The sequence below is a fragment of the Parasteatoda tepidariorum genome, chromosome 1, assembly GCF_043381705.1.
Source record: "Parasteatoda tepidariorum isolate YZ-2023 chromosome 1, CAS_Ptep_4.0, whole genome shotgun sequence".
NCBI classification, from domain to species: domain Eukaryota; kingdom Metazoa; phylum Arthropoda; class Arachnida; order Araneae; family Theridiidae; genus Parasteatoda; species Parasteatoda tepidariorum.
In genome coordinates, this window is record NC_092204.1 from 2,844,573 (window position 1) to 2,868,544 (window position 23,972).

General features: G+C 32.0%; 1 protein-coding gene across 1 annotated transcript in view; it reads left to right on the forward strand.

Moving 5' to 3' along the window:
- Positions 1-23,972, forward strand: part of LOC107454124 (phosphatidylinositol phosphatase PTPRQ) — an 87,489-nt gene that overhangs the window by 49,105 nt on the left and 14,412 nt on the right. Inside the window, exons 19-25 of the mRNA XM_043051003.2 lie at positions 259-281; positions 3,096-3,218; positions 4,296-4,409; positions 6,463-6,613; positions 10,580-10,644; positions 15,946-16,081; positions 22,097-22,174. Of these exons, the coding sequence (XP_042906937.2) occupies positions 259-281; positions 3,096-3,218; positions 4,296-4,409; positions 6,463-6,613; positions 10,580-10,644; positions 15,946-16,081; positions 22,097-22,174 (690 nt within the window). The remainder of the gene's footprint in view (positions 1-258; positions 282-3,095; positions 3,219-4,295; positions 4,410-6,462; positions 6,614-10,579; positions 10,645-15,945; positions 16,082-22,096; positions 22,175-23,972) is intronic.

The following is a 23,972-nucleotide window of genomic DNA, read 5'->3' on the forward strand; positions in this document are numbered from 1 at the left end:
AGTTTTACAAAAATAAATGTTTAGTTGAACAGAAAGTTTTGTGTGATTGTTTTTTTAGCTTTACCTTTATAGCTATTAGTTATCACCTTTTTTCCTTCTGTATGTGGTGAGTACCTTTTTTTATTTGTTATGGGCATGCATAAATGTGAATTTATTAGTTTTTCTTATTGGAGACATCAGCTTACTGTTTAAATCATATATATTGTTTGGATATAGCATGACTTTATCGTATTTATCATTAATCTTTAATTGTCTTAGTTTTCACCCTTATTCTAAATTTGGTGATACCAAATCATCCAATTTGTTCAAACCTCACACTTTGTGACCCTTTGGACCTATTGGGTTATTGTTATCCCACATTAGCATTGTACTACCACTTTCCTTAACGATCACATTCCCCCCTTAATTCAATTTAATTACCCTTTCATATATTTCGACCTTAATTATTTTTATCACGACGTTTCAATCATTTAACTAATTTTTTAATCATGACTATATCCAATTACTAGTACATATACCAAATATTCCAATCTATTAATTACAATTACACAAATAACTTTACTTTACTTTATTACGCACCAAATACTTTTTATTCAACTCTTACATGTACTTACATTGATGCAATGCAATACAGATAACCATTACACCAGGGGTGTCAAACTAGCCGCCCGAGATGAACATTTTTGCGGCCAACGCAAAGTAAAAATAAAATAGAAACTTGAATTAGAAAGGAAACTAGCATATTAAATTATAATATACTTTATTTATAAACTAAACGGATCATTTTAAATTGTACGCGCGAAATTGTAAAATTCTAATTGGCTTGCGGCACCTGCCATTCCAGGAATACCGCATCTTATCAAAAATACGCAGAAAAAATTTCAAATCTTAGAACAGAATTTGAAACAAGGTTTAAAGATTTTAATTCTTTGGAAGACAAATTTTGTTTGTTTTCTTCGATTTTCTCAATAAATATAGACTCAGTACCCAGTAATATGCAAATGGAAGTGATTGAGATTCAGTGCGACTCAAATTTGAAGACAAAATTCATTGAAGTGGGTGTGCTTGAATTTTACAAACATTTACAGGCAAGGTTTGAAAATACTCGAAATTCGCGTATGAAATTATTTCCATGTTTGGAAGTACTTATCAGTGCGAGCAATTTTTTTTGAAAACAACTCTCTCCTGTCCGAAACCATATTAATAGCTCTCGTTGGGTCAATTTTGAAAGTAGTCTCGGCCAATAAAATTTCTCCCGAAATAGGAAAGATAGTAGCAGAGAAGAGATGTCAAACAATAATTTTATTTTATATATGCTTATTACAATGTACTATTCAAAATAAAAATATTTGTTTCTGTAAACACTGATTAGTTTTTTAACTTTTTTTTGAGGCCCACCTAAAGTTAACCATTGTTTATTTGGCCCAAATTTGCTTCTGAGTTTGACACCCCTGCATTACACAATTGTAATACACATGCATGATCATGAGTAACACTCTTTGGAGTCGGAAGGTATGAAACAGTGGTTGCAGAATAAACGAAAAAAAATGTTTTATTAGGGGGCAGGGTCCCCTCTTACAGGCTTTGCAGCATGATTTCATACTTGAAATAAGGCAGTTTATCATTTCCTCTGGCAATTATCCTGAATTGTCCTGTGGCCATTTCATACCTTCCGACTCCAAATAAGGCTCCTATACTAATTCAGGGGCTCTAACTCCAATGAGTGTTACACGCATGATCATGTGTGTGTATTACAATTGTTGAATGGTTATTTATTTTGTATTGTATCAATGTATGTACATTCATCAAATTTCATTAAAATTGGTCCAGTAGCTCCTGAGATAATCGACCACGTCTGCAAATTCTCATAATTTCTTACACCAGTATGCAAGTTATAGGAAATGTAAGGATAGAATTTTGCAAAGATGAAAATTTTAGTTACTGTAATTAATATAAAAGCTTTATTTCGAATATAAAAGCTTTATTTCGAATGTCATTAATACATTACTTTATTCCTAGTAGATGGAATAAACGTCTCAAGGTTACACGGTTTTCTCACTTTCCTCTTGTCTGTCGCTAATTTTTCAGCAAACCTTGTTTTTTCCCCGGGACAGAATATTCCACTTTCCAAAAAAAAAGAAAGAAAAAGCGAGATTTGCCACGACCGTAGCGATGGAGAAGGGGAAAGTATGGAGGGTGAGGAAATCATGTAACACTTACACACATATGGATGGTTGACCATTTAAAGTTAAGCATAGACAGCGGCAAACATAAACAGCGCTAGAAAATTCGCATTAAGACTTCCGGGTTATTACTTCCGAAAGATTTTCTGAAGCTATTTCCGAGCCATTCAATATTATTATAATATAATTGGATGCTGCTCTGTATCTGACTAACTTACCGTTAATTAACATTCCAACTTATGTACAGAAGGTTAGCTCAACTTTAATACGCTATTTGACTGGAAAATGTTAGGTAGCGCTGACATCATAGGATACATGTGGGGGTATGGGAGATCTTCTTCCTGAAGTGCAAGTACCCAATTCTGATGTTTTACAAGTTTAGAAACTTGAGCCGCGATGGCTCAGAAGATAAATCTTTCGCCTTCCAATGAGGTGAACCGTGTTCCAATCTCAGCGACGACTGGTCGACACGCATCCGGCTAGCACCGACCACAGTGCTGACGTGAAATATCCTCAGTGGTATAAGGATCATGCGTTAGAGTACCTTTGCCGTCCCGCTAACCTTGGGAGGTTCTCGTAATCTTCCTCTTCATGCAACGCAAATGCGTGTTAGTTCCGTCAGAAAATCCTCCACGTAGGCAAATTTCTCCCTATACTTGATCCAGGAGTACCCTTGTCTTCTGGATTGGGTTCAAAATGACATAGCTACGGGATTGAACATTAGTAATCGTAAACCCAAAAATTGGATCGGTTGTTCAACGACTGTTATTTAAAAAAAAAATTTGAGACATTTCAATTTAATTATGCAGAAGTTTAAAATTTGAAAAAGATTTAAGAAAAAAGTATATTTAAAAATGTTATTATTGTTGCTCTAAAATACAGCAAGCTAATTTCGAATTGTTTGATTTCTAGGTCCACCTTCCAGCGGTAAAATAGCAGATGAGGTTCCACTTTGGACAAATTATTCATCAGGACTGAGTAAATTCTATCAGGCTACACCAGCAGGATGGAATCCCTTTCTCAAAAGTAAAGTGATTCATTAGAATTCGATTATAATTGAAAACAAGCTTTGTTTAAGAAATATTTGTTTTCCATGAGTTGAACATCGATATCGTTCACTTTCACTTGCGTATAAAGTAGCCTAAAAAAAAGTGTATTACTAGGGTGCTAAGCACCCTGTTCGCTGCAGCTCACCTACCCCCTTCGCAATAAGTGTTGTTTCTAACAGTTTTTTAAATTTTATTTACATAAGTTGAAATCATTCATTTAACATAATATATGTACTACAAAGAATTCTATTTGCTTGTGCCTCCATTTCTCACGTACTAATAGGTAAAATCCTAGAATAGCCCACTTCTTAGCGACTTTTTGAAATCACGCCAAGTTTGAGATTATTACTGGGATCAACGTTGCTCTCTAATTATTAAAAAAAAAACTGTTAAAATTATTACAAAATTATTAAAATATATTTTAATAGAATAAAAAATAACTTACTTTAACATTTCAACCGGTACCGCACAAAAAGAAAATTGAAATAATAGCTGCAATAAATGAAATAATAACGAGAATTCTAATAGCAAGAGATCAGAATAAAATAGTTTTTTACAATCCAAAATATTCATTTCTTTAGGGTAGAGCGGTCGCCTTCCAATGAGGTGAACCGGGTTCGAATCCCAATCGATACAAATTCCGCAACCGGCTTGCACCGACCACAGTGCTGATGTGAAATATCCTCAGTGGTAGAAGGATGATAGGTTAGCGTCCCCTTGTCGTCCGGCTAACCGTGGGAGGTTCTTGTGGTCTTCCTCTCCATGTAACGCAAATGCGGGTTAGTTCTATCAAAAATCCCTTCACGAAGGCAAATTTCTTCTAATACTTTATTCAGGAGCTCCCTTGTCTTCTGGATTGGGTTCAAAATTACAAGGCTACATAGTTGAACATTAATAGTTGTAAATCTGAAAATTCTTCTCCCCCCCCCTTATTTCCGACTTCTTACTCGTCAACGGATTTATGGATCTGGTCTATGNGATTTTTTAAAAAAAGTATATTTAAAAATGTTATTATTGTTGCTCTAAAATACAGCAAGCTAATTTCGAATTGTTTGATTTCTAGGTCCACCTTCCAGCGGTAAAATAGCAGATGAGGTTCCACTTTGGACAAATTATTCATCAGGACTGAGTAAATTCTATCAGGCTACACCAGCAGGATGGAATCCCTTTCTCAAAAGTAAAGTGATTCATTAGAATTCGATTATTGTAATTGAAAACAAGCTTTGTTAAGAAATATTTGATTTCCATGAGTTGAACATCGATATCGTTCACTTTCGATTGCGTATAAAGTAGCCTAAAAAAAGTATTACTAAGGTGCTAAGCACCCTGTTCGCTGCAGCTCACCTACCCCCTTCGCAATAAGTGTTGTTTCGAACAGTTTTTTAAAAAATTTTTTACTTAAGTTGAAATCATTCATTTAACATAATATATGTACTACAAAGAATTCTATTTGCTTGTGCCTCCATTTCTCACGTCCTAATAGGTAAAATCCTAGAATAGAATGTTAAAATATATTTTAATAGAATAAAAAATAATTTATTTTAACATTTCAACCGGTACAGCGCAAATAGAAAATTGAAAAATGAAATAATAACGAGGATTCTGATAGCAAGAGATCAGAATAAAATAGTTTTTTACAATCCAAAATATTCATTTCTTTAGGGTAGAGCGGTCGCCTTCCAATGAGGTGAACCGGGTTCGAATCCCAATCGATACAAATTCCGCAACCAGCTTGCACCGACCACAGTGCTGATGTGAAATATCCTCAGTGGTAGAAGGATGATAGGTTAGCGTCCCCTTGTCGTCCGGCTAACCGTGGGAGGTTCTTGTGGTCTTCCTCTCCATGTAACGCAAATGCGGGTTAGTTCTATCAAAAATCCCTTCACGAAGGCAAATTTCTTCTAATACTTTATTCAGGAGTTCCCTTGTCTTCTGGATTGGGTTCAAAATTACAAGGTTACATAGTTGAACATTAATAGTTGTAAATCTGAAAATTCTTTCCCCCCCCCCTTATTTCCGACTTCTTACTCGTCAACGGATTTATGGATCTGGTCTATGTTTCTGGTCTATTAAGGTACTCTTTCAATCCTTTTTTGCTCTGTTGTAAATTTTACATGTTTATCTTTGAATCGCTTTTTAAATTTTCACTTTTAATATTTTGATGTTTTAGGGTTGTTTGGGTTATTTTCCCAAATTTTAACTCTAAGCGATTTTAACTATCTTTTTTATCTTGACTGCTTTTATTTTTACCTTTATAATTTTGTCAGTTAATGTACTTTTACTGCTTTTCTGGTTATTTATATTTTTAGTGTTGTTTTTAATTAATTCTTGACTTTGTATTTTTAAGCACCCAATTAATGCTATTTTATAAGGGTCAGTCGATCTCTTTTTTGATTTTAAGCCTCTATAAGGATCTTTTGGCCTTTTTTAATAACTTTTGTCAATCACTCTTAATTGTCTCTTCGAATTGATCGCGAGTGTTTCCTCTATATTTTTATATTTTAAAAATTTATTCTTGTTTCTTTTAAATATGTTAGTCATTATCTCATGTATTAGGGAAATACTTTGTATGTGGGACTTTGAATTATTTTAATATTATTAGCTGGCTAAAGCACAACTACAATAGCACAAGAAGATATGTAATTTGTGTGCAAAACTTATTGTATTAATATTCTTCCTGTTGTCAGTCTCATATCAGTCGGGTTGTTGCCTTGAAAACTGTAATTATCTTGGTTTTAATAAATGCCACGGTGAGGCTATGCCGGGTTCCTCGGCCGGCACAAAACCAGCCTGCGCCCCCTTTCTGACCGGATCTGCCCTCGGTGGCGGACCGGACTTCCCTCGTATACCCTAAAAATAAGGTAGGTCGAAGAATTTCAATCTTATGGATCTAAATCAATACCTCTGGGGGTACTGATCCAGGAGTTTCCTTGTCTTCTGGATTGGTTCAAAATTACAAGGCTACGGAGTTGAACGTAAGTAGTCGTAAACCCATGAAATTGGGTCGGCTGTTCAACGACGGTTATAAAATAAAATAAAAATCTTATGGATCTGGTCTGACGCCGTCAGACCTTTGGAGATAAGTAACAACATCAACCCAAAAATCGGGTCAGCTGTTCAAAGATTGTTATAAAATAATATTATAAAATTAAATTATAAAATAATATCAGGTCTCCTGTTAATTATTATAACAAATAATGTGTATGTTAGTTTATTTTTTCAACTTTCAGATGACGATGAAGAAGAAGATCCGTTGAAATGCAGGCCGCAAGATGAAGATGCTCATCACGTGATTTTGCAATGCACTCTGGGACTTGAAAGCAATTGCGCGACGAACAGGAGTTATTGCAATGCTCCACTCAAACCTGACACTCCTTATATGTAAGTAGCGGTTCATTTCGTACCACACAGTAATTTTTTTACGACATATCCTTAAGTTGCCATCTTTAAGATTTTGTGACTTCCAGATGAAATTCGGTGTAAACTGCTTGACGATTGTATTCTGATGTTTAAGATGTCCCCAACTGCAGTTGTCTTAATGCAAGATATAGGTCTATTTTCTGACTCATTACGAATGTTTCAGGAAGACATTAGAATAAAAAAAAACGGTTTTGAAGGGATATTAGGAAACTTGTGACGTATATTTTGGAATGTGTTATGATTCGCAATCGAAATGTGGCGTAAAGCACTACCCTCTACCTAGGGCAACACTACACCTGCTTTCACCAGTAGCGGATGGAGAGCCATCAGAGAAGGAAGTACGTCAGTTTCTTTCTTGATTTTCAAATAGATTAAAAATTTTCAAGCAAGGAAACTATATGAAACTCAAAACTACATTAAACAAAGTTTTAAAAGAAAGCGTTGTGTAAATTTAAAAAAATATTTGTGAGAATTAAACACAGAAAATATTAATAAAAAGGAAAATATCGTAGTACATTCCTATACAGCTGAGAAAAGGTGTAGAGGGAAAGGAGGGAGGGTTAAGACATGGAACCGGTCTTCTCCCCAGATGGCGTCAATGAAATTTTTAGTCTTAAAAAAATGCAAATGCTTTTTTCTTTAAGAATGTTTATGTAACGAATTGAAATTTAATAAATTTCAACGATTTAATTGAATTTTCATTGCAATTTTTTGCAAATATTTGTAGTATTGATTTTATAATTAAATATGTCTAATGAGACAATTCAGGAAACACTCTCCCGTTGGAGTGTTTCCAGGACCGGTCCGTGGATCAGGTGATGCCGGGCCACCCTACAAAAGGTAAATTATTTCTATTTTATTTACTGCTGTGTTAAAGCTTAGTCTAAAACTTAGTCTGAAGACAAGGGGACCCGTGATCTGCCTACTAATAAGGACATTTCACGTCAGCAATGTGGTCGGTGCGAGACAGATGCTGAATTCATTTCAAACAGCTATCGCAGGGATTGGAATCCGTGTTACGTCATTAGGAGGCGAGTGGTCTATTCCATGAGCCACCAAGTTTCTTAACAGACTAAATAAAAAGATCTAAATGAAAACTAATCAAATTACTTTTTTTATATTACATTTTCTATCTGAGCAAGGAATATATTTGTTTAAGGGATAGTTCCCAAATTTGGAAGTACTGCTCATTTTTTAAATAATAATTAAATGAAATAATTTAATAAAGTAAAATTTTAAAAACAATATGTGGGGAGAGTCACATCGGCAATGTCGCCTTTAATCTATGTTAAGGTACCCCACCATCGAATCGAGTTAACATGTCTTATATACTAGTGAATTGGAATTGTATTTTTGTAATGGTTGACACACTACAGTACTCCCCACCAGAATTAAATCTGTGATAGAATTTGTTGAACGGGTACCACTAGTTGATTCATTGCTGTTCTGTGAGAGGCCGGGAGAGCTGTATTTAGATCACCGTACTTTTTGAGTGCTGATTGTTAGAGCTGTATTAAGTTCACGGTCGTGCTCGCTCCGGTGTTGCCTTTAACAGTCGAGTGTAAACATTGTACGTGATCGAGACAGAGAAGCAGCAGCGGGAGGGGGACAATGTCGAGTCACAAGTAACAAGTCAACTGTTCAATGTGAGCCATCCATCTTAGGTGGCGTGTTCAAATCGATGTGGGAGTATCAGTCAAGGTAGGCATGTTCACATCACCTCCGGGTCGCCAATGTTGGGAGAAGAGTTATCGACAATGTCAACATCATCTATGTTGAGGAACAGAGTTAACATGTCTTACAATTACATACGAGCATATCCTCCAACTGCTACGGAATTTCCGTAGTTTCAGAAATCTTCTTTTCAGACGGTAGCAAAATTAATGTCTTAATATTTGAAAAAAATTAATTTTAGCGTAACTTGTCCACTATTACTTATGAAAGTGCAGGCCATATGGCTAGATTCTTAAGTTCTGATAAAAGTTTTATGAGAGATCCATTTGCTTTAAAAATTTCTACTTTGGTTCGCTACCACTAGAAAGAATTATTTTCAAAATCCTCATAAGTTGGAGGGTATGCATACGAGTAAATTGAAATTATATTTTTGTAGTGGTAGATACACTACAGTACTCCCCACCAGAATTATATCTGTGATAGAATTCGATGAGCGGGTACCACTAGTTGATTCATTGCTGTTCTGTGAGAAGCCGGGAGAGTTGTATTTAGATCACCGTACTTTTTTGAGTACTGATTGTGAGAGATGTATTAAGTTCACGGTCGTGGTCGCTCCGGTGTTGCCTTTAACAGTCGAGTGTAAACGTTGTACGTGATCGAGACAGAAAAGCAGCAGCGGGAGGAGGACAATGTCGAGTCACAAGTAACAAGTCAACTGTTCAATGTGAACCATCCGTCTTAGGTGGCGTGTTCAAATCGATGTGGGAGTATCTGTCAAGGTAGGCGTGTTCACATCACCTCCGGGTCGCCAATGTTGGGAGAAGAGTTATCGACAATGTCAACATCATCTATGTTGAGGAACAGAGTTAACATGTCTTAATATTACATACGAGTAAATTGAAATTATATTTTTGTANACAAGAAAGAATTATTTTCAAAATCCTCATAAGTTGGAGGGTATGCATACGAGTAAATTGAAATTATATTTTTGTAGTGGTAGATACACTACACAATGCTTTTCAAATAGATTAAGGTACACTGAGGGTATGAACGGAACACATGCGACAAGCATCTCCTAAACGCGTCCTAACACAAGTATAGGAATTTCTCTTCCATATACCTCTGGTTAGTCTCAGTGTGGGCTTTCATCAAAGTTAGAAAAAAATTATTATTGTCAAGTTTAAAACGGGAAACTCTTTCCGGTTGCAGAAATAATCAAAAGCTCGTTTTTAACGATTTTCTTTTCCTTCATTGAATTTTTATTTTGCGACTAATGTGACGTTTAGCATTTTTTTACCCATTAATTCTTTCATTGCGATCCGCGAAAGTAACGAATATTGTTTGTTTCTTCTTCATTTTTTTTCATATTGCTTTGTTTATTACCCATTAGCAAAATGGATCTTGTGTTTGGTTTGATGGCGCGCACTTTATTTGGACGCTGTCACACTTTTCAACTGTGCTCACGAGTAATAGTAAACAGTGCGCATGCGTCGTCATTGCATGTGTTGCAGTGGCGACCGCTGCTGTTTGATAATTTTCTTAGAATTCTTTTTTTCACTTTTAATTTTGTTATGCATTAAGTTGGTGAGTTTATTTTTGAGATATGGGATAACAGAGATCCCATAAATACTTCTTGTGAGTTGAGAGAATTTTATCATTCGAACGATATTTTTGTTTTTACTGTTTTAATTAAGAATCGGAAATTCTATCCTACAGTTCAAACTGGATCGTTTTCAATACTAATTCAAGTGAATATCACAAATAAATAGGGTCTTAAACTGATTGACACGGTCCCAAAGGTTACAGTTTTTATTTTTATTTTCACCAGCAGGCATCTTTAATGCATTTGCATAATAATAATTTTAAGTAGTTTTATATTCCTTTTATATTATTAACTTATAACTACTCTCTTGATTTTGAAATGTTGTGTCGTTTATCGGAATCAATCCAGAAAAAAAAATCATTTTTCCAATCGGTAACCAGTGATAGTAAGAAAGTGATCACAATTTTTCCTTTTTTTGATATATTTTTACCATTTTAATCATTTTTTACACGATAATCACATTTTAAAACGAAAAATATATTTTACGAGGAATAGATTTTTAAAAACAGAAGATCAGAATGTACTCAGGTGTAGAATCATGCCTTACGATAATTCTCATGCAGTGTTTTTATTTATTTCATTTATTTATTTATTGTTCTTTTAAATTGCTATACTATAATGGTGATTGATAATTTTAATTTAACACGCAGGATTAAACTGAGGGCTTTTACAAGAGGAGGATACTCAGAAGCTGGTCCATTAACTGCAAGAACGTGTAAGCATCGTTTTTTCTCAGTTACATGAAGGACATGGGTCCCAAAGTGGACTGGTCGTAAAGACACGGTTACTAGTAGCATCACTGGCTGGCAGCCAGTGGCTGCGATCAGTAAGCGGGTGGGTGACCACTTTGATCAGCCTGCGTAGGGACCGAGAGTGTGCGGCATTGGTCCTCGTTAAACTGTTCTATAGTAAAGTACTTGACTTCGCGCTCAGGTCGTCGGGCTACCGAAACAGGGGCGCCATCCCCTCTACAAAGAATCAGAGTTCCGATGGCATGTCTTCGGATCATCCTCAGCGATGCTTCCCATACCGTCGCCAATAACCCATTGCGCAGCTCCAGTACGACGTTAATAAAGTACCTAGCTATATAAAGGATGTTATCATTTAATATAAAAAAATTATGCCACTGGTTTCGCCATAAAAACTCGCCGACAAGCAAACGTTACTACGTTTACTAAGTATTGTAAAGTAAACTAAGTTTGAGACAAATAAATAATAAAAGAAAAGAAGGCATGCGTACATCATGATCATCGTAGTAGATGAAGAAAATATTTTTGTATTTTATGTCAAATATTCTTTTTTCTGCAGAAATTAGATCTACGGGTAGAAACGACCCATCTAACACAAAATCGTCTAGTGGATGTCTGTAAGCCGTCATTCCTAAGCCATAATCTGCATAGGTACCGATGGACGTCCTTTACACAATCATACAAAATCCAGGATAAATTCACTGGAATCATACCACCATCGGAGGTAGTTTTGCCGTGGAGGATTCGTTGCCTTCATGACACATCCGAATTTTGAATCTCTACATAACTAAAATAAATTTTTACTTCAAACTTACCAGAATTACTAATTAGTATCGTTAATATTTTTTATCAAATACAGCAAATTTTATCTCAGAAATAATATAGTTTATTTCTTTTATTGAAAACAAGATTATCTGTTTGAAAATATCGCCTCTCCTATACTTTCCAACCGTAAGTAGAGCAGGTCAAGAGCTATAGATTGTTGTTTACATATATATTGAAAACGAATCCGAATATATTAAATACAACTTTGAATTTAATTAACTTAACGTTAATTAACTTAATGTTAATTAACATTTTGAGTTATGTTGATAAAATTAGCTAAACTTTAATACTCCCATATTGCTGATAAAGATTAGCTGATGCTGACGTCACTGGTCACATGCGTGGGTATTGGTTGTTTTTTTCTTCTTAAAGTGCAAGTATCCAATTATTATTGCTAGCAATATAAATGTATCAATAGAGACTTACATTTTGCGAATTTTGATTTGTGCTTTTTAGAAGAAGTAGATATTCGGAAATATGAAGGATAAATGTAAACAAACAATCAAACTAGTGGTAGAATTTTAATTGGATTTTGTCATCCGCCAGAAAACTATTAATTCACACTACTAAGGAGTAATAAAAATGGCCGTAAACACAACTAAGTTGTAAAAATTTACTGCAATGCTCGATAAAAAGTATTTTTCACATTTATTTGACTTTTTTGAGCTTTTAAAGTCTAGAAAGAGATAACATTTACGTTAGGTAGGATGACCAAACAACTAACTTTAATTTATTTTATTCCATGATTCGTATATTTATTTGAAATATTTAGTTGTTTTTAAAAGCGTGTGCTTCAAATTCGCACTGTTTTGTTTTAAAAAAAATAAATTTTCTTTATAAATTCTTTAAGCAAAAATGAACTTTAGACGCTGTTTAAGATTAAAAGCATTGTTAAATATTTATTCTAAAATTTTTAAACTGTTTGGTAAGCAATTTTTTGTTTGTTTCCCAGTTTTAGATGCATTATTCTAGAGTTTGTTGTACTTATAGTTTTTTTTTAAATTTTTAAAAGTCGTATATATATTTCTGATTCTAGTGCAATGAGACAATTTCCGTAACAGTACCTGTGCGGGGGATATTTCCGTATCGTGATCTGCCACTCCAATTACTAGCGAGAAGTTTTTTTTAAACAAGAAATTTTAAAGAAGAAAAAAAACATGTAAAGGTTTGCTTGAGGCTGGCTGAGAGTTATACCCTTTGATATGTCCACTTTTTGCAAAGCTTTGTTAGGCCAGTTTTTTGATAAAGCAAAACCTTGCCAATTATTTTGGTATAGGTATGTGGCGTAACTACCACTATAAATATTAAATACCAATTCACTAGTATATAAAGACATGTTAACTTGATTCTATCATGAGGTACCTTTTGATAGATGAAGGTTGACATAGTCTATAATTAATTCCCCTCAGGTACATTTGTACATGTATATTGGAATATGTATCACCATATACTTAAAAAATAGAAATAGGTTATTAGTAATGCTTGCGTTATAAATTTTTCATAAATTAGTCCTCTATAAAATTATTTACTAACAAATATTTTTATTTATAACTATTATTAATTTTCTCCAAAAAATATATGTATTTTGAACTGCAAAATTCTGACATTTTTTTAAAGTTTAAAATTGATAAAAAATGAAAAAGTAGGTAGGTACTTCGTTTATGTTGCACTAGAGCTGGACAATGAACTATTGTCAATGGTCTGGGAAACGTCCTTCAGGATGATCCGAAGACATGCCATCGCAATTTTGATCCTCTGCAGTGGGAGATGGCTCCCATGCTTTGGTAGCTCGATGCCCTGCGTGCAAAGTCGAACACTTTATGGCAGGACAAATTAGCGAGGACCGATACCTCGGTCCCTACGTAGGCTGATCAAAGTGGTCGCTCGCTTACTGATTGTAGCCAGTTATGCTCGACTTTAACGTTCCACTGGGAACTGTGTCTTTACGGTCAGTGCTCTCAGGCAACTCTGCTACATTTTGCAAGATACTCTCAATTTCAGGCTTCATTTTCCACCCTCTGAAATAGAACAAAAAACTCTCTTGATCATATTTTAATAGCTAATATAAACATGAAAAGAGTTCCTTGTCAGAAACTCATTATTTTAACATGATCATGTAGAGTTTTTAAAAATTATTTTGCATTTTGTTAATGTATATAGTGCCTAAAAATATTTTTTTAGTGCTTAAAAAGTACTCAAAAGGTGCTTATTTTTTCATGAATGATTTGGCTATGCGCCCTGTTTACGACATCAAGACTTACTTTAGCAAAATTTATTAAAACTACTTTAATATTTTTAACTGAGTTATACGTTTTTAAAATCTACATATATGACATTCATAAAATGATAGAACTGTCCTATAGTTATTATAATAAGCAATGAATTTTAATTGCTAATATGTTGTATTTTTATGAAGTTTCTAAAAGGAGTTTCTTTTAATGTTACTTTTAATTTCTAAATCAATTTTTTTTAAATGTTTATCTATCTGTGCCATTTTAAAATAACTTAGCTTAGTTTTATGGTTACAAAAGCAAGTATAGCATAACCATGAAACAGCTATGTTTTTATAACTCAATGTTTTGTGTAATGAATATTTCATAAATTAATACATAATCCTTTTTTTCATAATAGATAATTTTTAAAAGAATCTAGAGTAGTATTATATTGCAAGTTCTAGATACGCAGGTCTGTTTACTAGAGGTAGAAAACTCTTTAACAATCAAAATAAACAAATCTCTCATTTTTTTCTTTGTTGTGACCTGTTCCAAAATTTAATGTACAAAAAAAATTTACATCTTGTTGCTACATTAAAAATAATTAAACATGTACACTGCTTTAATAAGCAGTCTTAAGGGATTATTGAAAAGATAAGAACAGTTAAAGGAAAAGAAACTTCTGAGAGAGAAATAAAATATTATTAATCTTTGAGAAGAAAAACAGGCTTTGTATTTTATTTAAATTATAAATGTTTTCATAAAGAATATTTCTTTTCTTTATTTAATAATATTCTTTTTATTAATAAGGATTTATTTTCTCATATTTCATGTTCATTCTCATTCAATTCATTCATGTTCAATTAATAATAAGTACTTCATGTAGCTACTTAAATAGATTTTTTACGCCAATAGCTTTATATATATTTTTTAATTCAGTGTTGTTCTGATGAAAAGCTTTATATTTTTTTAATAACTTTGATTAACACTTTTATTTTAGGAGGTTATTTCTTTGTGCATTATTTTATTACAATTGTAAGAGAAATTACTTTTATTTATTTATTTTTTGATGTAAAAATATTTCTAATCTCAAAATTTACAGAATAGAAATTTTTGAGAAGAATTCTGACTCTTAGTAAGTAGATCCTCAAAAAAAACTATAATGTCATAACTAACAAAAATACTGGATGAATTATTTTATAATTTTATTTTGAAACTAAATATACAACTTCTCAAATAGTAAAGCATGAATATCTTAACTAAAAACAAACTTTTCTCTTAAAAAAAAAAAAAATTTTTTTTTGTCTGAACATTAAAAAACAAAACATGATAGATCATATCTAAGTTCAAAACTAATCTGGAGTCATTTTTGATCAAAAACATGCTCAGTTCTTATAAACTCAGAAGTTACGTTCCATTATTTATTTGAAAGTGATATAACTCTGGATTTATTCAATTTTTTATACAATAAAATTTCTTTTTAACCATATAAACTTGTTGTGTATCTACCACTACAAAAATAAAATTCCAATTTCTTAATATACTATTGTATAAGACATGTTAACTCAACTATGTTGGGGTACCTTTTCATAGAAGAAGGTCGATATTTTCGAAAATTAATGTCCCCACATCGATACCACTAGTTGATTCATTGCTGTTTTGTGAGAAGCCGAGAGAGCTGTATTAAGATCACCGTACTTTTGAGTGTTGTTCGTGAGAGCTGTATTAAGTTCATGGTTGTGATTGTGCCTGTGTTGCCTTTAGCATACGAGTGAATACGTCGTACGTTGTGTGTGATCGAGACTGAGTAGCAACAACGCGAGGAGGTGGATAATCTCATTGTTGCAAGTAGCAAGTCAACTGTTTAATGTGGCCCATCCATTGAAGTTGGCATGTTCAAATCGAAGTGGGAGTTTCTTTCAAGGCAGGCATGTTCGTATTATGTCCGAAGGTCACTAATGTGGTGGGAGTTGTTATTGACAATATCAACCTTCATCAATGAAAAGGTACCTCACCACAGAGTCGAGTTAACATCTCTTATATATTAGAGAATCGGAATTGTATTTTTGTAGTGGTAGATGCACTACAAACTAATTCAGTTTCACTAAATGGCCTCCCGAGGATTAATTTTATTGTTGCATTAATTTAATTTACATATTTAAGTGTATTTCTTTTAGCATATTCAATGTAGAAAGTTATTTAAAGCATAATCTCATCTTTCCCTCTTAGCTAAACCTTCAACGTCTGGTTCAATTGGAGGAATTGTTGGCGGTTTTTTTGCTGTCTGCTTCTGTTGCTTCCTAATCTTTGGAGTGTTTTTTATGAAAAAGAAGGGCGGTTTTGAACATGTCAGAAAGATCATAGAGCAAGTATATTCATTTTTTTATTTTTATTCTTTGTAATGAAATACAGTCAAACCCCGCTATAGTGAATCTTCAAGGGACCGAAATTTTGGTTCACTATGATCGGGAGTTCACTATATCCGTTCCGCAAACAATTTTAGCAAATGGTTCTTAACTCCTCCCTTTTATTGCACATTTTAATAAATGACCAATAAAATAAAATACAAAAATGACTGAAAAACAATATTAACAAATTTTAACAAAGGGTTCTTAACTCCTCCCTTTTATTGCACATTATTTTAATAAATGACCAATAAAATGAAATACAAAAATAACTGAATAATAATATTAACAAATTTCAACAATTTTAACAAATGGTTCTTAACTCCTCCCTTTTATTACACATAAATGACCAATAAAATGAAATACAAAAATGACTGAAAAATAATATGTAGTAACAAAAAATGTGCTAACTTACTTTGATTTTTTATTACTCTCTGTCTTGAGTACAAAAAAAATTAGTAATCTTAAGTTGATGAGAAGCTGATTCAAGGAAAAATTTGTCCATACTTCTGTCAAGGAATCGAAATGTTTGCATCACTTTCGGCTCTATATTTTGTGTACACAAGAACTTGTTTAGTGCTTTAATTGCTGCTTTGGCATCCATCACGGTGGGGAGGCTGCTTTCCGTTTTTTCAATTTCTTCATCTGTATCAGATGAGCAGTCTTTAACTTCACAATTTTTTAACCTTATTACCTCAACAATGTCCTCGTCTGCGAGATCTTCAGATGTAACGACTTCATTATTGCACGTTTTGAAATGGTCCATATCAAATTCTAAAAATGTTTCAATCCATTTCACTAAAGTCAAATCGTCATTTTCTTCAGTGACACTCTTTGACAAACCAGCTTGACGAAAACAATTATGAATGGTTTCTGTAACAAGTCTCCAAGATTTTTCGACCATTAGTATGGCCTCCAGAATCGAAACATTGCAATCAACACCTTTTTCATAGTCTCCGAAAATCCTTAAAATCAGCTGTTTTCGGAAATGGCATTTCAAACTTCGAATTACACCTCGATCCATGGGCTGTACTATAGATGTTGCGTTTGGTAACAGGAAAACAATCTTTATCCATTCCAGGTTTTCAACATCTAAATGTGCTGTGCAGTTATCAATCAACAGCAAAATTTTTCTTTTTTGGGCAGATAGTTCTTTATCCTACTTTCGAATCTTTTCTTCAAATAGATCAGATGTCATCCATGATTTACGATTGGCTTTATATGAAACCGAAAGGTTGTAAACATTTTTGAAGCATCTTGGCTTCTGAGATATGCCAATTACTAAAAGTTTGCGCTTCTCAGATCAATTCATATTAGCTCATACCAGAACGGTGAGTCGCACTTTTGCAAGTTTACCACCAGAGCACTTTTCATTTTTAAATTTTAATGCTTGGTTAGGTGTCATTTTATAAAATAATCCAGCTTCATCCGTGTTGAATATGTCTTTCTCTTCATAGTTACGGGAGATATCATTCCAAACATATCTTTTCTATTCCTCAACATAAGATAAGGAAACACTTCCCGACTTTCCGATAATTTTTCCTGAATTTATGTTGTTCCGCTTTTTAAGCCTGTCTAAACAGCCATTCGAGCACGCAAAAATAGTCTCATGAAATCGCTTAGCAAATTCATCGGCTTTGACTTGAAGCATTTGTCCAGATACTGGGAGATTACGGCTTCTTTGAATGCTGAACCACTTCAGTAATGCTTCTTCAACATCCTTGTGATCTGCTTTTCTAAACTTTTTTATGCCATCAAAATTTTTTTCATGAGCAGAAATTATTAAATGCCTATTTTTCCATATGTTATAAACTGTAGATTTGGATTATTTATATTCCCTGCGAATATCAGCTTGATTACATCCATTTTAAATTTTTCTGATTATGCCCATTTTATCATCAATGTAGAATGTTTTACGTTTACAGCTCACTATAGTTAAATTTGAGACACTTGTTTGCAGGCTTTTTTTAACTGATCTGAGAGTTTTTTTAACTGATCTGAGAGTTGAAAACATCTGCTTGGTTTGTTTAGGGATGGGAGAGGGAGATAAAAGAAGCAAACAATTAAAAAATGCTTAATGTTACATTCTCCTCTATAGATGGTTTTAAAAATCGTTATTTGAATTTATTTCGAAGAGTAAATTTCAAAATTATTACAAAAAAAATGAAGAGGAAAATCAGTCAAAGACAGTAAAAAGTTCATTATATCCAACTTGCTCTTTTTTTTGGTTCACTATATCCACAAAAATTAACATTATACATGTATAGTAAGGCACGGGACCAAACATTTCGTTCACTATATCCTGGAGTTCACTATAAACTGTGTTCACTATAGCGGGGTTTGACTGTATTACTAATTTTTACTTATTCAACTTAATTAATTTTCTTAATTCAAGTGTGTGTTTTTTTAATGTACAGTTAAGAATAATATTTAAATAAAAAAATTTGTAGATCTTGACAGATACCTATATTTATACAATATAGTATGTCCTTAAAATCATGGTACACTTTTGATAGTAAACTGATCAAAAGTGCACCTTGACTTTATTTACACAATGTACCTATTTAACAATAACAGATTCCTAATTGCTTGTTTTGTAATTGCTGTGTTTACAATATATATATATACAGTAGGAAACCGATTATCCGGAACGATCGGGACCATCGCTATTCCGGATAACTGATTTTTCCGGTTTCCTGAATCGCTACAAAAAGTCGGGTTTTTTTTATCGTTAACCCAACTTAAAAAAAAAATTATTGGGANTATTTTACCAATTTAAAATAACAAAAGTAATGTGTTAAAAAAAACTATATATAATTTTTTTAATTAAACATGTAATATTTTTTTATTCTTATATCATGGTTGATATTCTAGCATTTTGTTGAGGAGGGAAACACACTAATTATTTTCTTCCTTGCATTTTGCAAATAATCATCACAATAAAAAAAAAAAAATTAAAATAATGAAATCCGTAGTAGTAATTGCCGGGAAAAAGTTCAACGACAAAATCACACAAATCGGATTCCTCAAAAAAGGATTACTTAAATGCGTATTTCGTTTCGGGATTAGATAACATAGTATAAAAAACATCGGATTTAAAAACTATGGAGAAATCAATAGCAAGAACAACCAAAAAATAAATAGATTCATTGCCTTCTACAGTTAATACTCAAATGCACAATTCGAATTTCTCATACTGTTTGAAATATATTTGACTATTTAAAAATCACGTGGAGTCAATATCAATAATTGCCAAAAATACAATCAAAACATTGTATCGATGTATGATACTATCAGCATAAATCGAGCGAGCAAAATATTGTTTATTTAAATGTATGAATCAAATTTTATGTGTGAAATTCTGTAGAACAGAAAACTTTCTCCAAGAACTCTGTAACCTTCTGTGACAATGTCGTCGTGTTGCTGCAATTCTGCCACGAGGGATATGTCTAAACATAAGAAAATAGTCAAGTCTTCACAAGTCAAAATATTTTTAATGTGAAAATAAAAGTAATAAAAAAAAATTGTCTCATTTTGACTATTTTTAATATTTTTGTAATGATACATGTCTATAACTATGGGTTTTAAGTCATTGAAAATTATTTAAAAGTGCCTAATGACCAATTTTGGAAACATTTTTATTTGAATTTTGATGAAAATAATAATTATTAATATCATTATCGTGTGAATGGCTGAAGTCGTATTCTTGGCCATAGATGGCGTCGCTGAAATAACAAGGAACGTACCCTCTACCTTAAAAATTCACTTGATTTCAAACATGCTTTGTGGTATCTACAATTGGCATGAGTAGAGCCGTGGTAGATAGAGTGTTTGCTTTCCAATGTGAGCCGGCTTCGAATCCCAGGCTTGGCAGGTTAATACGAATTCCACACCCAGCTTGCACTGACACAGTGCTGACATAACACTCACACAGTGCTGACATAAAATATTCTCAGTGGTATACAGATTATAATCCCCTTGGTATCAGGCTAACCATGGGAGGTTTTTGTGGTTTTCCTCTCCATGTAATGCAATTGCAGGTTAGTTCCTTCGAAAAGTTCTCCACCAAGGCAGATTTTTCCCAAATGCTTGATTCAGAAGTTCCTATGTCTTCTGAATTGGGTTTAAAATTATAAGGCTACGGAGTTGAACATTAGTAGTCGTAAACCCCCCCAAAAATGGGTTGGCTATTCAACAATGGTTATAAAATAAAGTGGCACAGGTAACAATATAAAATAGGTGAAAGTATCATTTTTGAATTGCCTTGACTTTTTGTTCAACTATTTCGGAATGAACAATTTTCAAAATCAAATCGGAGAACACGTTTTTACAATTTTAAATAGGACAGTCGAAGTTAATTGTATTTTGGTATTGTACCTTTAAAATATTATATTTAAAACTTCTTAATAAAACAAGTTGAAAGGCAATGAAAAGTGAACAATATTTAAATATTTTAAATGATAAATTTCTGACTTTTTAAAAAAAAAATTTTTTTTTAAGAGTTAATAAATATATTTATCTCTTAAGCAAAATTTAGGGAAGCTGTAGGAGTAAAAACAAGTATTATAAAAACGTTTCTTTTTATTAAATAATTGCAATGAATGAATTAATATTTGAAATAAAACTGCATTAACATCAAGTGTCATTCCACAACAAGTTTGTAAAAATGTATTTGTAGTTGAGTGGATGCATGAAAAGTATTTTATTAACGATTGAAAATGTGAACAAGATATAGGGAGAGTGTCAACTAATAGTAGGAATTGAATAAAGTTTTACATTCATACAAAAATCATGGCACCAATCAAGGTTAAAATTGTGAAGTGGGTATTGCAATATTTACTTTTCATTGTTAAGAAAAATCTTTTTTCACAGACTAACAATTTTAACAACAGAACTACTTTTATAACAAATATTATGAATATAGTTGTTGGAAATGTAAATAATTAGAACCAAACTAAACTATCAACAAAGAAGAGAGCAAAATAGAAAAAGATCTTAAAAAAGGTCTCTACCTGCAACGGGCTGCAGAGTCAGTAGCAAAGAAGAAATTTTTTTTAACTGACTAATAATTAGCTAACCAGATCATGTATAGCACGTCATATAAAATCTATCTTTTATTATTAGAAAGTAAAACTAATTGCACAAATGTAGTTTTATTAGCTTTTAAAATGTCTCAATTGTTTTAAAAAATAATACATAATACTATAATACATACATATTATAATACTAGCTAAACATAATACTATAATAATACATAAAAAAAAATCATTATATTTAGCTTGATTATAAATTATACTTTTTATTGTAACTAAGTGTAAAATAATAAAGGAGTTAGATGTTTGTTAATTCTTTTCTCTACTGAAACACTTTATACATGGTGTGTAGCGTTTTTAAAAAGTGCTTACAGGTGCTTATTTTCGATTTTCGTTTTTTAAAAGCCCTTAAAATTGCTTTTTTCATTGAGTTTTTAAAAAGTGCTTAAATTTCCCTTTTCAAATGCCTGTTGATTTTCCCCACTTATTGTGCAAAAGCGTGCTTTTCAAATTGTACTATTCAACATTTTAACAATTAGTTCATCCTCAATCTATTTCTGCTTACCGTTGGTCCGTAGCATATAAAAGCATTTTACATGTTTGATGAAATACTTGGGAATCCACATGTGCATCTACTGAGATGGGTCCAGAAAGATTATTGCAAGAAAAGAGTTATTTGTCAAAAACTAGTTATTTTATCATGAACATGTTCATATAAAGTTTTTGAAAATTATTTTGTTAATGTATATTGTTATTAAAAAATATTTTTTGAGTGCTTAAAAGGTGCTTATTTTTTGTTGAGATTTAGCTGCACACTCTGTTATAATAGTATAGTTTACCAGGTACTAGTGTTTTTCATATTTTGTAACTGCATTTAAGATGATTCTTATTTTTGTTTTTCTTTTTAGATAATAATGTATTGAAAAATCTTTTATATTTTAGATCACGATTTGTACGTCCAACCCTTGCCACGTCACAACCAGAAACTGGTGTCGAATTAGAAACTTATCAACATGGCCGGTGAGTGATTTTTTTAACTGTTAATTCGTTTTGTATTTTATTAAAAATGATTTGCTCTGTTTGGATTTTACATGAAATTTAACAGTTTAAAATGATTTTTTATGTGTTTAGTTTGAATATATATTGTTTAGTTTTTTCTTTTGTACATTATTTTATACTGTTTGTTACTAGGAGTCAATTTAAGAAAATGAAATTGGGTTCAGATCAGTTTAATTGAGTTACTAGGTTAACAAAAGGTTACCTTAGATTATTCAAGGTCCATGTGGCAGAATTTTCTTGAACTATCTGCAACAAAACTCTCTAGCACTAATATCTTTCTGAAAGATACTTTTAATAATAATAAAGATATATGTTACCAATTTAAAATAACAAAAGCGCTGTTTACAAAAATAATATCGTATATTTTTGTTTTAATTGAACACGTAATAAATTTTTATTGTAATATTATGGGTGATATTCTTGCATTTTGTTGGGGGGACTACACAAATTATTTCCTTCTTCGCATTTTGTAAATAATCATCACATTTAAAAATATAATTAAAAATGATGAAATCCGTAATAGTAATTGCCGAAAAAAAAGATAGAGGAAGAAATCAGACGAATCGGACTTCTCTAATGTGTGTTTCGTTTCGAGATTAGGTTGCTGTATTAAATAATATTGTATAAAAAATATCGGATTCAAAAACTATTTTGAAATAAATAGCATGCCTTATAAGTAAATACTCAAATGCACGATTCGAATTTTCCATATTGTTTAAAATATATTGAGATATTTATAAACCATGTGAAAATCAATATCAGTAACTGCCAAAAATACAATCGAAAAATTACATCGATTTACGATACTATCGCCGTAAATTGACCATGTCAAAAAGTAATTATCTAAATGCCCAGTCAAATATTGTGTGTAAATTTCTGTGGAAAAGAAAAGTTAAATCTTTCTGTAAGAACTTTGTAACGTTCTGCATCGCTGCGGTTCTGCCACTGGGCATACAGGGGTTGGAAATACTTCTATAATAGCTCTTCATATTTCTCAAGAAATACTTAGGAAATTATTTTCAAACTTTAAAAGTGTTTAAGTCGTGCAATTTCTCAAACATATCAATAAAGTTTAAAGCTTTAAGAGGTAAAAGGGATCAGATATAAATTACAAATGAAAAATAAAATTTTTTGAACACCCTGTGACAAAATAAAAATACAGCAATAAGCTTGTAACTCGTGTCATTTATGTTGATTATTATGTGAAATAACTACACAAAATTTGTAAATTTGCTTAAGTATTTATGGAAATATGGACATTTTTATTTTATATTTGCTTAAATATTTATGGAAATATGGACATTTTTATTTTTTAAAAAAAAATTGTCTTACGTTGACTTTTGTTTACTATAACTCCAGAAATATTCAATAAAATTAAATAAAATTTTTAGACTAATTTTTAATTAATAATGAAAATATTGTTTTAAAATTCGAAAAAAAATGAAAAATTACACAAGATATGAGCATTTAAACTAATATTTTCTGACTGTGCATGCACGAGAAATATTTAAAACAATTTTTTTCATAAATTTTGTCTTGAATCGTATTTGGTAACTAATGAAAATAAAAAGACTGATTTGAATATCTTGAAAATTGAAAAAGTTTCTAGCAATTTTCAAAGTAATTTTTGTTGAATGATAATGGATTTTCCACATATTTAATTTTGTATTATTAAACAAGATAAATTAAAAATGACACCAGCATCATATAGGACCGCACCCTATTAAATTATGTTTTATTTCCTAATATCATCAAATTT